The sequence below is a fragment of the Parambassis ranga genome, chromosome 15 (assembly GCF_900634625.1).
Source record: "Parambassis ranga chromosome 15, fParRan2.1, whole genome shotgun sequence".
NCBI lineage: Eukaryota > Metazoa > Chordata > Actinopteri > Ambassidae > Parambassis > Parambassis ranga.
In genome coordinates this window covers 20,328,167-20,345,184 of record NC_041035.1, presented here as the reverse complement: position 1 = coordinate 20,345,184, position 17,018 = coordinate 20,328,167, and the positions used below count along the sequence as shown (strand labels likewise).

The following is a 17,018-nucleotide window of genomic DNA, read 5'->3' as shown; positions in this document are numbered from 1 at the left end:
CCGTTTTAAATAAGTGCTGCAGCCACGTTCTTATCATTTTTTAATAACAGCCAGAAATGTCTGGCTGTATTTGCAGATGACGCAATGAAATGAGCCTAAGAACTGATCGGCCTCGGGCTCACTCAGGAGTGGAGTTCGGAGAAATGAGTGAATCAGTTTTATTCTCTCTCATCTTTGTTTTTAATGGTTTATAATTTTTAGAATGTTTTAGTTTAAAGTTCTGATTTGTGTTGACTTCCTGTTTTATTTTGGTAGTTGCCTTTTAGTGTGCTGTACTTCCTGTCTGTGTGATTGGCTGCTCTGCCCCCACCTGTGTGTGGTTAGTCCATGTGGATCCTGTGCAGTGTTCGTGTTCAGGCTGCTGTCAGGTTAGATTTTCAGTCATTTGTTTGTAGAAAATCACTTTTGGTTCTTTTATTCAGCTTCTTTGTGTTCTGCTGCCTCCTCACACTCACTACAGGACCAAAGGTAAATGTGCAGCATGTGCAGTCTGTTTTTAAAGGTGTAAGTCTACTAGATCTGCAGCTGATGATTGTTTGCATCATTGATTGATTGTCTATGATTAATCAAACAGTTCAAACTTCCATTCATTGATCATTGCTGCAGCTTTTAGAGCGGATCATGAGGATTTAGATCAGGGGTGGGCAATTATTTTTTGCGAGGGCCACATAGACTTCCATAAGAAAGCAAAGGGCCACATTTTTTCATAAATAATAATATAAATTGCACACAGTATCCTTTATAAATATGCTCCTGTTAATCTGTTGCTGTCATTCACTGGTTCCTCCTCTGTCCTCTGTGTGTGTCCATGTCTACTGGTGTGTGCTGGTTGTATGTTGAAACACACTCCAGCACAGCAACACACATAATGTAGAGATATTTTTACAGAAGAAAACCATTAGAAACAAGTTGGGCAAGATCTGTCGCGCAGCATTTTTTTACATGCTGCGCGACAGAAAGTTTTTACATTTTAAAGTTCACACAGCGTGACCGTGTCTCTCCAGAGAGTAGATGGATGATGCAGCACAGCAGCGTGGAAGAGACGAGGAGGGTTTGGAAGACGTTACTGGTGATGCCGTGCTCAACTGCTGACTTTTGCTGCCTTTGTTTAATATGTACCGTGCACTCAAATATTTGTTTAATATTTGAGTGCACGGTCCGCGGGCCGCATTGAAGACGCAAGCGGGCCGGGTCTGGCCCGGGGGCCGTACTTTGCCCAGGTCTGATTTAGATGATAACTGTAAGAAGAGACTTTGACAGCCTCAGACAGCTTCTATCCATCATGTTTGTTTTCCTGTGTTTATTTTCAGCTGCTGGTCGTGGACTCCTCCAACCGAACATGAGTGAAGTGTTTACAAAGGTCTCACAAATCCGGTGAGTCCACATGAAACTTGCCAAAGTTATGGGACGACTGATCCTTTAGAGACACGGCGGGGACGTGTCCTCTGTGGGGACAGATGTTTGGATTGTACTAATGTTCATGCAAAGTACTATCAACACGATGCATGTGTGCTTTTCCAAAAATATACTTTAATACAGACGTTTTATAAGCAGCGTGCATCTATGACCTGAAAACTCATGTTAACCCAACTCAAGACAACGGCGCTCATGACACAAAGTAACACACAGCAGAACAAGTCTCCACATGCCTCTGGAAATACAACACAACAAACAGGTGGTGGTGGTGGGGGGGGGACTTGATGTTCAGGGACGTGTGCTGAGAAGTGGGAGCTTTAAGTCATCTGTACATGTGTCCCTCCTTCTTATCAGCATGCAGCGCGCTCGCTAATCGGGGCACCGAAATGTAACTCTGGCAGGTTTGTTTGATTTATATCCTGTCTGATCTTCAAGGTGAAGTCGCTACACACCGACTGTACCCTCTGCTGCTGTGTGTGTGTGTGTGTGTCTTAGCCATGTTGGGTGCTTGGAGAACACATTAAAAGAATACATAAACCAGCCTTACACGGCGTGCGAGCTGCTGACCTGTTGTGATGCTGGAACATGGATGTTTCCAGGCCACACGCTGCAGTCATGTCTGAGTCCGTGTCCACAGATCAATGCAGTGCAGTGTGATCAATTTCGGACATTTTTTTTCGACTTTACCAAAGACTACGACTGGTCCTGCTGTGGTTAAAGGCGGAGGACTCTGCTGATGAAGCGGTAACTTCAGGATCTTTGCAGCTTAGTTTTGAGCTTGTTAAACGTCACACTTATACACACACACATAGGAGGGCAACACCATACAACATGTCTGTGCTGTAATGAATCATCTAAGCACAATGACACACAAACCTGAGATATGACTTATCTGAACAGTTTAACATCAAGAAATAAATAAATCGAGCAGTGCTGAGCAGTCGGTGCAACTACAGCGAAAATAACATAATAACAAAGAGGACAGACCATGACGTTATTGTGACTGAGCCACATTTATGTCATGAGCCAGGTGTGTTAATCAATTTAGAGGGCAAAGAAACTTCTGGCGGGTGGACGGATGTGTCTCATTTGTCTCCTGTGTCTGATCCGTTCAGCCCACCCTGAACCGGTATTTTGTGCTCAAAGTTTCAGAAAGAATCAGCAGCAGAAGGCTGAATCAGAGCAGCTCCAAAGCTGCAGCTCTGTGGTGTCAGTACCATCCAAAGAGCGCCAAGAAAGGATCAGAGGTGAACCAGTAACAGGGTCCTGAGGACTGAAGGCTGGTCCGTGTGCTCTGATCCAACAGACGAGCTGCTGCAGCTCAGACTGCTGAAGAAGCTCCTGCTGGTTCTGATAGAAAGGCGTCAGAACACACAGAGCAGCACAGTGTGTGGAGCAGCTGCAGAGCAGTCAGGGTGTCCATGCTGACCCCCGTCCAACAATGGACACATCAGAACTGGAGCACCGTCTGGTCTGATGGGGGTATATTGGTTTTGTGGACAGCTGGGTGCATGGAAACACATGGCACCAGGATGAGAGGGGAGGCGAGCCAGCAGGGCCAGAGTGATGCTGTGTGTGACGTTGTGATGAAGCTTTGGGTCCTGCCCCTCATGTGGATGTTACTCTGACACCTAGCTTAGCATGGCTGCAGACCAGCTCCACCCATTCATGGAAACAGTTTTTCCTGGTGGCCTCTCTGAGCAGGATGATGCTCCCTGACACAAAGCAGCAATGGTTCAGGGACGGTTTGAGGAACACACCAACCAGGTCAAGGTGCTGACTGGACCTCCAAACACCACAGATCAGGATCCAAGGCAGCATCTGTGGGATGTGCTGGATGAACACTGATGCATACAGAAATCACAGTGTACAGGATCTGCTACTGTAAACCCAGCACTTCTGCACAGGTCTGGTAGACTCGGTGCCAGAAGAGGTTTTGGTTGACTTTATTCTCAGAAGTCAGACTTGTTTTCAGATTTCTGTCAGAATTCTGAGAAATCAGTCACATTTCTGGTCACCTTTTTAAAGCGCTAACATCGATTCATACAGGTTTAAGTAACTTTCGTAGTCGACAACAAAGCAGGAGAGTTGATGAAGGTTTTTAATTGGAGACACAGTGGACGCTCTCCTCACGGCGGGCTCATGCTGATCATATCAAAGCATCACAATGGATTTGGCACAGATGTAATGATGCTGTAACTCCTAACAGAGACTGGCCAGACATCATTGGAACACACAGTCAGTACACTGCAAACACACACCACATTGTTTCACCGTTTTTTTCTTTGACAAATAGTAAATAGTGAACAAACATGCAGCACAAAGTCAAGTAGAAGACATTTTTACACTCACTGCTACATCTACTGTAGCTGATGCTCAAAGTGTGACAGTAGTTAGCTTATATATTGCTGTTGACCTGTGCTTGTGATGGGAATACTCATTGCTTTTATACATGGCTAATTAGCAAAGCCACTCTTGTGCTAGTGATGTTTATTGGTGCATTGTATCACAGTGGCTACAGAGAGCTTAAAACAGGCAGTGGTCTGCAGTCAGTGTGTGTGTGTGTGTGTATATATGTACATATATATGTGTGTGTGTGTAGTGTTTGTGGATCCCCTGCTGGCACTTCATAAATATGTTGGTCTCCTGCAGAGGCAGCAGGAGACTGGCACCTCTCAAGTTCATTGACCAAAGATGAAAGCGTTGACCCAAACTAGTCTACGTGGGATACACTCGAGTAGAAATATCCAAATTCAGAAGGCCGCTCCTTTTGAGCAGAGATGAATGAAGCTCGCTGCCAAAGCAAATACAGAAACAGCATAGAAAAACAATGATTTCTCTGCAGGCGCCATCGTGGGGCTTCAAAGGAGGAGGCGAGGAGCACGAGATGAAAGCCTGGATGCATTGTGGTGTTTGGAAAAAAACAAAAAAAAACTCTGGCTAGCCCTCAACTAACTGATGTCAAGGTTTTTCTGTAGTCCCTTTTTTCATCGGGATGTGAAGGCTATCAAGTTGAATCAAGTGCCCTCTAATGTGATACACTACGAGGCGTGCAATGATGGCCGACAGAACATCCAAGGCATTCTTGAGTAACGGGACAGAGGAGCGTCCAGCAAGCAATATTTACAGGATATATCTACGGAGCGCTCCCGTCCCCACGGTTCCTTCTCGTGTCCCCACGGTGGAGCTTTTCAAACCAGATATAGAACAAACTACTGAAACATGCAGAGAACCACAAAGCTGTCCTTATTTACTGTCTCCCCCGAAAAACTTGACAAAACATTTAGAATTCCGTCCACGTCCAAAGTTTCTGACACAAACTGCGGTGAGATTACAGGAGGTTAATACGCACTCTCATGGATGAAAGAGGAACACCGATATGGGACGAGGTTCACGGTTACATTGGGCACACTTTGTTCTCTGGGATGGGAAGCTGAGCAAACGAGCCGCAGTCGGTTGGAGAATCGTCAGATCTGCCCGAGGCGGTCCCACCCACGGGGATGCGAGCAGCGATGGCTGACATTTCTCCCGTTTGGCTCTCCATTGTAATTCCAGGCCGCTCTGAGGTCTGATTGTTGCTCTCCGGGATGGTCCCCATGCCGGTGAAGTGCTGGATGACGCACTTCCTGAACTGCACACAGAGAAGGAGAATAAACGACTAGATGAGAAAAAAGCACGTGAAAGCATTTCTACTTACAGGAACAGTGCAACAATTTGGGAAATGCCGATTAAAGGAAGCTTTTTCTGTTCTGAACAAACCTTTAAGAGACATTTTTCCAGTTTTTCATGTGCTACAGGAGAGGACTAATATGCTGCTTTACCCAAATATATGTTACTGTTGCAGGAGTGCTGAAGTTACAGCTGATGTAACGTTTACAGCCTGATCTGATGTAACTTCAGACGTCCCCTTCTGACTAAAGGTCTTGTTGCTGTTGGATCAGTGCTGCTTAGTTTTAGTTTGTCGGGCTGTGTTGGTGAAGGTGTCCACGTCTTAGCTCATGTTGGTGATCCAAACTGAAAAAGCCATTTATCTGTGAAATGTTGTTTCCCGGATACACCGGCTTCTCTACATGTCTTACGCGGGTTTGGGTAGAACGGTCCTACCAGAGAACAATGTCCCATTTAACACCGGTGTGTTGCTTTAAGAGAGTCACCTCAGTGCTAACCTCTCCTGTGTGTGTGTGTGTGTGTGTGTGTGTGTGTCTGCACCTTACTGTGTGCATCCTTCACAGTGATTACAGCCATTCTGAACAGGTCCTCACTAACAGCCTCATAATCACTGCTCTCCACATTACTGTCAATCTAAAAACACTAATTGACCCGTTTCAGTGTTTAAGCTCAGCGACGCCCCCGGGGAGGATCCTAGTCCCAGACCCTGAATGACCCGTCCTCCTAACTGCTCCCCTTTAGACCAGTAATGCTGTTTAAAGTGGTGATATGACATCTGATGTCATAAAAACAGACAGTCACTCTGTGAATAAGCTCATAAAGGCAAAACGAAGGTTTCTGTGTGCTTTGTAGGATGGATAAAGAAGACACATGCTGTGCTTTGTTATTTCAGGGCAGTCTAGACTAATAAATTCCGGCACTGGTGGAGTCTAGCTGCTGCTTGCAGAGCTAGTAAGAAGAAGAAGAAGAGGGAAACAGACCCTGACCAGGCCGGCTCGCTGCTGCTGCTGTCTGTGCATCAGGAAGAAAACAAAAACGGGTTTAGATCAAGTCCTGGAGGAGTCGATCATTGTTTGGAAAGTCCCGCTTCTTCCTGTCGTCTTCGGAGACTATTTCCTTTTCATTGGCTGTTGACAACACATGTTTGCAGGCGGGTCAGAGATCAGTTCATACTATCTGACTGCATCCAGACTCAGCCCGAGAAATTCATGTTTGATTGACTGCAGAAGTCGGGTCACAGATTTAGTCCTGACTACACGTGCAGACTTTGCCTGACAGGAAGTCCGGAGAAAACTGGTGTGGTGTAAAGGGCCTAAAAGTGGGATTGATGTGGATGGACTTCATGGCAGCTTCTATTATTCTTTGAAGACTGTGACAACACACACGTGAGTTAATGACAGCGACTGTACAGTGAATTTGGCTTTAAACGTATTTCTTCCTGCCGAGTCGTGGTATTTTATTTTGAAAATCAGCCGGATTCTCTCCTGATCCTGTCCTGCCGGCTCAATCTGATTCCCGCTGGTGCACAGTGGGCCTCAAAGCTCTGTGTCTGTGTGTGAGGAGATGGACGGCTGTGTGCTGGTTGTTATTGGGATTTATCAGACATGTTGATGAATGTATTTCTCACCAACACTTTGTGACACAGTCCTCCAGCAGCAGGGATCATCAGAAAGGTCGCGTCGTGTAGATTGTGTTGATATTTGAACCACCTTGCTGCGGTGAAGGCTTCCAAACATGATTATTGATTAATCGACTGTCAGTCATGTTGGATGAATCCACTTCTGTCTTCATGTTTCTGCTCCCGGTGGTGCAGCTCTTCAGCTTCTTGAGTCCTGACCTGAAGAGGTGATGCCGTCACACTCTGTAGAAAGAATCGGCTCATGAATACGGCCGTGTCGCGCTGCTTCCTCACATACAGGAAATCAGTCATTTGTGTGCAAAGAGGCACACCGAGCTTATATGAGTCTGAAGTCTGTTGCTCTCTTCTGAGAAAAAGACACAAGGATGTATCCATCAAGCTGCGCTGTCAGTCACCCGGTTAGTCAGAGGTGTGTTTTCTGTGTGAGTTTACAATGGGCCTGCAAAGAGCTCTTTAGCAACATCCCTTATCACCAAACTGTCCTTGCAGCGCAATCATGTGGAGCAGCTGCAGCTCAGCTGAGTGATTCTGAAGGCCACGTTTGACTATTTATTTCACCCCACAAGCATATAAGGAGCCTGAAGACCTGCTTCTCAGCGGTCTTCTGCGAGTCAATAAATTGGAGGAGAAAGAAGAAGAGGTTTTTCTCAAGATGGATCGATCGTTGGTGCAGATTGATGCAGCTTGGAGCTGCATGCAGACCATGGCATCAGCGCCTGTGCAGCCAGAGAGCATCACAAACACTCCGTGGAGCTCAGGGGTTAGTGACAGTTCACCTGCTGATCTTTGTCCTCAGCTCATTATCTACAAATACAATTGTGTTGCTGATAAAACCTCTGATTGGAGCCAGAGCTAGTTAAAGATAAGTGGCTCAGCTCAAACCTTCAGCTCATTTAAGAAGATTTTCTATCATTTTAAGTGCTTTTATATGAAATATTCATTCTTTTACCGATAGACTGACCCGAGCAGCAACATCCAGTACTGAGGAATAAAGCCCATCCATTGACCTCCATGTTAAAGTGCAGCAGATATGCCTGTATGGTTGATATCAGGTTTTTTTGCCCCTGAGTCCGAGTCATTTGATTTCATTCCGATACTTTTAGAATTCTCTACAAAGGCGAATGGCATGTCCCTCATTGCGCTCATTTGTGCTCTCCTGCTGTGATGTCCTGCGCCTTCGCGTCGTCGGACATAATGTCCGATTCCGATCGAGTCTCAAACCACTATGATGCCGTCAACCAACATGGTGACGGCTGTAGAGTCCCACTCAGACCCCAAACTGCTCTTCAGAAGCCTGAAAGCTACAGTGCTGCAGTGACTGCAGCAGTGCAGCCTGCACACTGTACTGCATGCTGCCCGTCATCACTACAACATCCATGAAAATGTTCGGAGCGTTCTTTAAATTTCAAACAGTAGGAGAAAAAGCATTAACTTTACAGACAGCCCTGAGCTTTACCTCAGTGTCTACATGTATTTCTGCACTGAGTGGAAGTAATTAGTCTGTGTGAAGGGGTGGACGTGCAGCTGTATGCTGATTTATGATTAGTGAAACAACAAGTAGTGAGTATCTTCAGCAGGAAGGTCTTTGTCTCTGTATCTGAATCAGCTTGCTGTCATTATTTCAGAGATATACAAGAGAAGAGGGTGGTGTCCGTTTGGATGCAGCGTGCATGCATGGGGTTAAATCAAAAAGAGTCTGAGCTTTGGAGAAATTATTAGTGGCATGAGCCCCAGAAGCCACCTCCTTACTGCACCGAGAGAGAGAGAGAGAGAGAGAGAGGCCTGTTTAAACCCTCACGTGAAACAGATTTTAAATTACAATATCTAAAGTGAAATGCTGCTCCAGCTTTCTCCAGCTTTCTCCAGCCTTGGCCATTTGACCTTTGAGATCCCTCTCCTTATATACAGCTACAAGCAGCAGCAGCAGGAATCCCCAGAGACCCAGCGTCCGTCATGCACTCAGCTGACAGGAATCAGCACTAGTAGTTTGGCTGAAGCAGCGGGAGCTCCGTCCAGACCTGGATCTGCCAGTGGAGGTCTTAGTGGAGACACTGGCTGACCCACTTAAACAGCAAACACAGCTCAAACTGGGGCAATCAGATGGACGGGCAGCTCCCTGGCAACGCTCTGATCCTGGACTGGACTTTTTTTTTACACTTTCTGAAAATAGATGGTTTTAAGTAGTTCTGTAGGAAAGCCTCATATTTAGGCATGTTTGCCATAAGTGGTCCTGACAGCAAACGGTGAAGTGTGCATGTTCACATCACAGATGTTGGAGGTATAGGAAGTGTTGGGAGGGGCAACACACCTCTAACATCCTCTGCTCTTCCTGGAACCAGTGATGTCATAAGTTTTAGTTTAGTTTTATTCATTTTAACGGGATAAACGAGGAGCTGAGTGTTTGTCTGTCGAGCGTCACATTTTACAGCTCAGTCTGTTGGTCTCACTCATACAGTCAACATCTGTGCGAACATATACTGTTTACTGTAGCTTTGTGAACATGTGTGTGTGCGCGTGCAGGCTTTATGCACACATGCACATGTCGCAGTGACACTCTCACAGACAGCAGTGAGTCAGAAAAGCACAAATTAAGCGATACACGCCAAACCAAGGTACCACTGTATATTCATGCCTGAGGAGTCCCTCTGCTTGAAACGACTGAAGGACGCCTCCACATGCAGCCTTTAACACTTTAACTGATCGCAAGGCGAGGACATAAACAGCCAAGATAGCTGAGAGATCCGTCGTTATTGTACCAGCCCCATCCAGCAGTGGGTCACTACAGGCCGTCTGCTCGGACTGCAGACTAACTGTAAATGGTGTCTTTTAATCTCACTACAGAGGACCGGCCGCCCAGCTGATGGAGGATGGAGGAGAGGCTGGCTTCACATTCAGAGGAGCCAGGTGAGGCGGTTCAGGCACCTGGAAAAGGAGGATTCCATCTCCCAGCTGGATGTTTATTCTGTGACACTGATGATAGAAACTGCACTCAAAGTGTTCTTCAGTGAAACAGAAACATCATGTGTGTCAGACTGTTACACTCCTCGCAGTGCGCCAGAGAGCCTCTCCAGGAGCAGCAGGACGGAGAGGACAGGCTGAGTGAGTAACTCAATTATTTATGTTTGAACAGCTACAGAACAGAGCGTGACAGTGGGTTTCTAGAGTAACTAAGAGGCAGTGTAACAAGTGTTGTTTAGACTGTTGTGTTTGTTTTGGTGCCACAGAGCCGGGGTCTGTGCTAAAGTGGAGCCGTGACTTAAACTGTAGTAAAAAGGTTTCCGTTAAGGTTGCATTGAAATGTTCCAGCACGGCTTTCGTACGTGGAAGAAGCCAGCTCAGTGTAAAATGAAACGAAGCAAAGGGCGTGACAGAATGTCAGCGCCGGCCCTCTCACATCTGCAAACCTCCCAAGATTACCATAGGTGGCTAATGTATTTTTTAGCAGAGCTGCACGTGGACAATTGTATGCTGACATTTCATTTATTCATCCACCATGCATTATTGAGAGGCAGGCTTACACCCAACAAACACAGAAAAGAAACCATCACGCTGCTCTGCTGCAGGTGTTTTTTTTTTATTTGCCACATGCACGAGCAGCAGCGACGTGTCTCCAGGAAGGATTCAGCTGCTGAGGTGAGGGGTGTTACCTGTTTGTTCATGAAGACGTAGATGATCGGGTTGTAGACAGCAGCCGTCTTGGAAAAGAAGGCGGGGATGGAAGCCAGCCTGGGGTCCAGTTCGATGGTCGGATGTGCCGTGACCAGTATGGAGAAGATGGCGTAGGGCGTCCAGCCCACCATGAAGGCCACGATCATCACCACCACCATGCGGGTCACCTGCCGCTCGGGCTTCCTGGCTGTAGCCAGGCGGCCATGAGACACCTGGAGGTAAATGGCATATAATAATAATAAAATATAAAAATAAATAAAATATATAAAATATATAAATCAATCCGTTCACATCTGGACTGAACAAACTGCAGTTTCACAAGTGTCCACTTGAAGGCTGTTCATCCAGACAGACAGACAGACAGACAGACATTTACATTATTAATCCCCGTGGGGAAATTAAGTAGCGTCTGCTGTACAGGTGGATCTTATTTATGCTCCTGTACCCCTCAGGATGGAGACACAGCGAGGTGAAATTTGACCTTCAGGTCAGAGCAGCACATACAGACGTCTGACACACACGTGAACTGACCTTCCGGAGTTTCCGCAGGAGCTTCCCGTAGCAGAAGAATATCACCCCGAGAGGCAGGATGAAACAGGTGATGAAGAACGTGATGATGTAGCTGTGAGCCGACATGTTGTTGGAATACCTGTTCACAGAGAACATTTGACATTTTTCAACACGCAGTGAACAACGTGACGTGTGACTGAAGCAGCAGCCTGATTGTTTTAGAGCTCCTCGGTGTCCCTTTAAGAACAAAAACGGTCGGTTATCTCATCGCTCCGCGGCTATGAGCTGTCTGTAAAATGTCATTTTGACATTCAGACGCTTTTATCTGAGTGGAGAGAAAGACAACAGCTCTGCACCTTGTTTGGGCTTCAGTTAAATAAGGGAAAACTTCACAGCTGAGACAAATCGCTGTGACTCCATTAAGGGCCTGGAGGCCGCTCATTTACTGCTAATTACATCCAGAAGAAAACCGACCACTCAAATGAAACAGGAGCCACATTAATAAGCACAATAAGGAGCTGGCAGACAGCGCAGTGTGTGTGTGTGTGTGTTTGCATGCAGCAGAGCTCACATTGTTATTATACAATTCACACCTCATTTCTTATTCATTTACTGGCATGGGGCACTGGCTCATGATGCATAAATGTTTGCTCAGTCTGGATAATTGAGGTGAATCTGTAAAGTTTTGTTGCTGTGGGATTTCTGCATTTCTTTCAGAGCACGACACACCCCTGTGCTTTTGTTGTGTTTGTCTGACCCCTGCCTCTGACCTGTTGTGTTTGTGGGTTCATGGATCCCCAGCTGAAGCTAAAGCTGGCTGCACACCAAGTGATTTTTATATCATAACTGATTTTTAAAGATGTGGCAGACCACAGACACAGGGACAGTTTGAACCAGTTGTTGACATTTGAATCCCCCTTCCTGAAGGTAGATGGGGGTTTTGGTCCAGTCAGGTGATGCATCGACAGCTCCATCAAGAGTTAGAGGCACTGATTTCATTAGTTAAATGTGTTTGGATATTATAGCAGAAAGCGGTACTGGTATCTGTACTTATGTTGGGTAAAATGTGAGCTTTGTGCACCTTGTGGAAGTTTAACACTGTGATTATTTTAATCATGCATCACTATTTTATTCACACGTTTCCCAACATGTATGGCTTCATCCCGTCCCTGCAGAGACGCTGATGTCACTGGGCAGGAGCTAGCATTAGCTAAGCAGCAGTGACGGCTTTAAACAATGTGCTGACACTGGATTTCCACTTTCATGCTTTGACTCTTAAAGTGGTCAGTGCTTTGTTTGCTAGTCGTGGCTGATGAGAGAACCCTCCTGTTCACCACGATGCTAACATCTGTAGCGACCACAGGTGTGTGGAGGGGATGGCTCCCTCTGTGTTTACAAGCAGTCTGACTGAATCAGCCAAAATCCAACTGTTCTGCGAGGTCACAGGGGCTGCAGGGTGCAGAGCTCCGTAAAGCCAGACGTGTAACATAAGCCATTTTAGTCAATGAGAGTACTCACACTAGCTGAAGCGTAGCTTTGCGACAGATATGCAGCGGTTCTATTTTTGAGCTGTGTCGCACCTAAGACCAACTACATCGAGCAGACAGGAAGTCAGGCACCAGAACACCTGATTTAACATCGCAACCGGCAGAGAAACACAGCCATGTATGAGGAGAGCTTCATTTTGGACAGAGAAACAGCTTTTTATATGATAGAACATGCTTTATATTCAGACAACATCAGAAAGGAGAAGACGGGGAGAGAAGCAGCAGCTGTTCTCAGAGCGGAAGGTGAGAGGCTGCTCTGTGTGTACGTGTGTTGATGGAGGAAACTGCTCTGTGACCCAGCCTGATACATGCAGAGAGGACATTAACCATCAGGTCAACAGGTGGATTACTACGTGATTTTGTGAGTCTCGCGGGAGCTTGTAACACACGGACACACTACACCTCAGAAACTGGTCTGGTGTGGATTGATGTCGTTCTGGAGACGCGATGTAAACATGTTGCTTACGTTCCGCTGTTTTTCACGGCTGGTGTAAATGCAGGGTAATGTCCTACACAACGGCAGGGATGTGAAAGTCGGCCTCGCCACCTCACACAAATTCTCCCCCTCATGCTTTCTACCTCTCAGAACCTGCCTGTGCTGAGGAGCTGCATGCATGCAGTGACAGAAACAAGATGCACACAAATGAGGCGTTTAAAATGCATCGCCTGGACCTCACACACCTGCGCCTGCTGCTAAACAAATGTGTCCTGACAGAGCCCGCGCGGCATGCAGCCAGAGGTGGACCGGGTCATCTATGCGCCGGGTTTCTCCATAAGGTGATCTCTTAATTACATTGTCGGAGCCATTCGTTCTCTGCAGGGCTGCAGGCGAACGCTGTGTCTGTGCGCCTCTGATCAAAGCAGCTAAACAGCATTACCCAGATGGCACCCTGAGGGCCGAAGTTAGAGCGGACCTGTTTCTCTTTTCTTTTACCGCAGGACACATTAGAACAATGTGAGCCCATATAGCTGAAGCAGCGCCGTATATGTGAGTGTCTGCGAGGAACACGGGGTTATTTCTGGGTTGAAGCGGTGAGGTTAGCAGAAGGTGAAAATCTGAGTTTAAAACATGTGTCTACAGAGGTGGAGGAGCATGTGACCAGATGGCTGTGGGTGAGAAAGCACCCTCTGTCTGTCATATGTATGGATGTGATTTTCAAATTGGACTCTTCAGGATGTGGTCCTGAAGACCCGACACAGATGGAGGAACCCTACCGCTGATGGTCAGCAGAGCAAAGGGGAAGAAGAGGAGGGGGGAACCAGACGACCTGGGGCCACATACCTTTGGCCATACAGTGTACACCATGACACACCGAATATATGCAAAGAAAATCGCTGCCCTGGTGTCAGTGGACACGTTCTGCGTACGCTCCAACACAGAAACGCCACAACAAGAGTACATTCAGCTCACAGTTGTGGTGCTGTCTCAACACTTTCTGCAGCTATTCAAGAAAAACTGAGAATTCCCAGAGCTAGCAGATGGCTAGCGGCTAGCTAGAGGGCAGCTGAACACCCAGATAGTTCCCTGAATTTTATATATATATCTCACAAAAAGGCCAGAAACGTAACTCCAAATGCTAACGTGCTAATGTTGCTCAGCATCTGCTGAGGTGATCATATCGGAGATCATTTTTGTTCATGCTGCCCCTCAAGTGGTCAGAAACATAGGCCGCAGCTACGATTCCAGGATTTATTAACCAAACACATTGTTTCTTCTGCATCGGAGCATGGCGTGACCTGAAATGACACACTACAGTGTTAAAGGGTCACTTCATGCTAATCACGCTAACACTCGTCACTGAGCTTTAAAGGTCGTTTCAGGTCTGTATGTTTAAATATTCTGCTCTGAAGTGCACGCTGCTGTGAGACGGCATCCATTGCTGTGATTTATGCGACCCTTTAACACACTCACAGTTTGAACAGTCGTAGGTGTGTGTGTGTCTGTGTGTGTGTGTGGGTTGCGTTGAGATAATAAAATGCTTGTTTCTCACCAGTCAGGCTCACAGGTGGTTCCGATCTTGCTTACAGTGTATCTGTTCCAGCCCAGCACAGGGGGGAAGGTCCAGATGAAGGAGAAGGTCCACACGAACAGCAGACCCAGCATGGCGTGCTTGGACTGCAGTCGGATGTTCCCCAGCGGCCGGCAGATCACAAAGAACCGCTCGAAGGACAGGACGGCCAGGGACCAGAGCGCCACGATACCTGGAGAGAAACATGGCGGGAGGTCAGTGTGAAGGAGCTCCGCCCTAAAAAACCTTTTTATTCTGTAGAATATGAGTGTTTGTCAGTAGATCATGACAGCAGCAGCTGGGACGCCTCTCTGCTTTACTCTAAGTATGTTTTCTTTACAAGATGTCCGCAGTAAAAGTGGCCGTGCTGCTGCTGGAATCAGTTTAATGACCCGGGGTGGGAGCGCTAGGCGGGCAGACTTTAATTGTGGTAATAAGTCACTCTCAGAAAGCGGTTAATTACCGATCGCTTCACAGTCAGATGCACTCTGTGTCTGCCTGCTTCACTCGCCGTGGAGGCAGAGACACAAATCACACCTCTGAATAAACAGGACCTGCTTCACTTCTGGACCAGTGGCTGTTTAAACTGACACATCTGCATGTCCCAAGAAGAAACAGGAGTAGAACCAGTTCTCACCCCGAGCAGAACATTCATCTGAGCTTCTGTCCTACTGAAGAATCTATAACTTAATGAGCTTCAGATTTACTGATACGCACTCCTCCACACACACACACACACACACACAGGTGAGGAGCAGCACAGCAACCACGTCACACGTGAGTGTCTCCATCATGAGGCGAGCCTCACTTCAGCAGGTTATTGATCATGCATCACCTATAATTAGATGTTTCTTTAGACACAAACATCTGGCTCCTGGCGTTTGCCCTGAGCTCTTTGTTTTTTTGTTTGTGAGGTGATTCAGTGCATCATGACATCGGATCACTGTTCATCTGTAAACCTGCAGCGCCGCTGTTATGGAGGAGGATCAGAGCCTCTGCTCAGACTCTTCTCTGAATTCTGACTCTCAACATTTTGAGTTTTCAGTTGTAACACCTGATAAACACCAAAACACAGACGGTGTCAGTGTAAGACTTTAATGTTAGAGTAAGACTTTTTTCCTTAAAGAGTCTGATTGCAATCTCTGAACTCTCAGAATATGGATTTTAATCTCACAGATCTCACCTTTTTTCGAAAAGAATCAGATCTGGATTCTGAGGATTTCTTTGATCGCCTTTGATTCTGCCTTTTCTAAGATTAAAACAGTCTTACACTGCCTTCTGTCCTCTTCACTCACTGACCTGGTGAAACAACCTGTATTCTGTCATAGTCACACTTGCCTGTGAATCTATGCTGCCCTGCAGCCTGGCTCTGGATCACTCCTCCAAGACCCCACACGGCCTCACACAAACCTGGTTACCAACAATCCAATAAGGCGCCTTTGCCTGAATTGATTGTGTCTCCCCTCTCTGACTTCCTGCGCTGCTCTGGGAACCTTTGAGCACCGTCTTAACAAACCAGCCCGGTGACCGAGTTGTGTTATTGGTGGTCACGGTGATGCGCGGCAGGCTGAGAGGAGCCTGCTGCGCGCCCCCGCTGAGCGCGTGGCTGTGCATTTCGCTTTACAGACTCCAAATAAATAACCTGAGAGAAAGTCTGCAGCTGATCAGACCACAGCTTTACGCACAGCCTGAGTCCGATGTTTGGGTTTATAAAGGATCACAGAGACTTTAAGGCTGGTAGAAAGTGATCAATGATAAAGTTAAACACTTTTTTCTCTTACTTTAAAAACAAACTGTTCAATGAATGTCTGCTGGAAATCTAAACTTTCATTTTCCACACCCAGATCTATGAATGAAGGAGTGTGTAATGACCCAAGGAGGAAATAAAAGAAGCAAAATGATCCACCTACCGAAAAAAGTCACAGCGAAGCCCTCCAGGACGCACGCCCACTTCCCCAGGAAGAAATAACCCCTGGAGTTCGTCAGGAAACTTATCAGGCCGCCGGTGAGGGACACGAGGAAGTCCGCGATGGCCAGGTTGACTATGATGTAGTTGAGGGGCTGTCTGAGCTGTTTGAACTTGAAGGTGACGAACATGACCAGGAAATTTTCAGTCAGAGACAAAGAGGTGACCACGAACATGAGAACGGCCAGGATGGTGAAGTTCCAGGGCGCGATGTTCTTGATGGGTCCAGAGAAGGGATCATCGGCGGCGGGGAGTTCAGCCGCCACCGTGTAGGACACGGCGTTCACCGACAGGCTTAACGTATCCATTGTCCATGCCCGGAGTGACCCTAACCGAGAGAAAATCCTCCGTGGGCTCTTCTTCTCATATTCACAACTTCACGTGGAGTCACTGTGAGACAGCGTTACACGCGCGGGGCATCCTGTGCGCGCGGGGACTCTTCTCTGACAAAGTTCACGGGTGGGAGTCCGCGCATGGCGACGCGGCAGGGAGGGAGACACGGGGGTAGGAGGGGGGGAGAGCAATCCGCTGTCTGCGAGCGCGGAGCGGAGGAGGCGTCTTGAAAAGCGCAAGTGCACGACTGAGCGGTGTGA

General features: G+C 47.1%; 1 protein-coding gene across 1 annotated transcript; it reads right to left on the bottom strand.

Annotated features, from left to right (window-relative positions):
- Window positions 1-4,813: 4,813 nt before the first annotated feature.
- On the bottom strand, window positions 4,814-16,736 carry valopa (vertebrate ancient long opsin a). Its single transcript, XM_028423235.1, has 5 exons — window positions 16,370-16,736; window positions 14,442-14,652; window positions 10,925-11,042; window positions 10,372-10,605; window positions 4,814-5,047 (listed from the first exon to the last, which is right to left on the bottom strand). The coding sequence occupies exons 1-5, from the start codon at window positions 16,731-16,733 to the stop codon at window positions 4,814-4,816; spliced, it is 1,161 nt and encodes a 386-aa protein (XP_028279036.1). The 5' UTR covers window positions 16,734-16,736.
- Window positions 16,737-17,018: the final 282 nt, after the last annotated feature.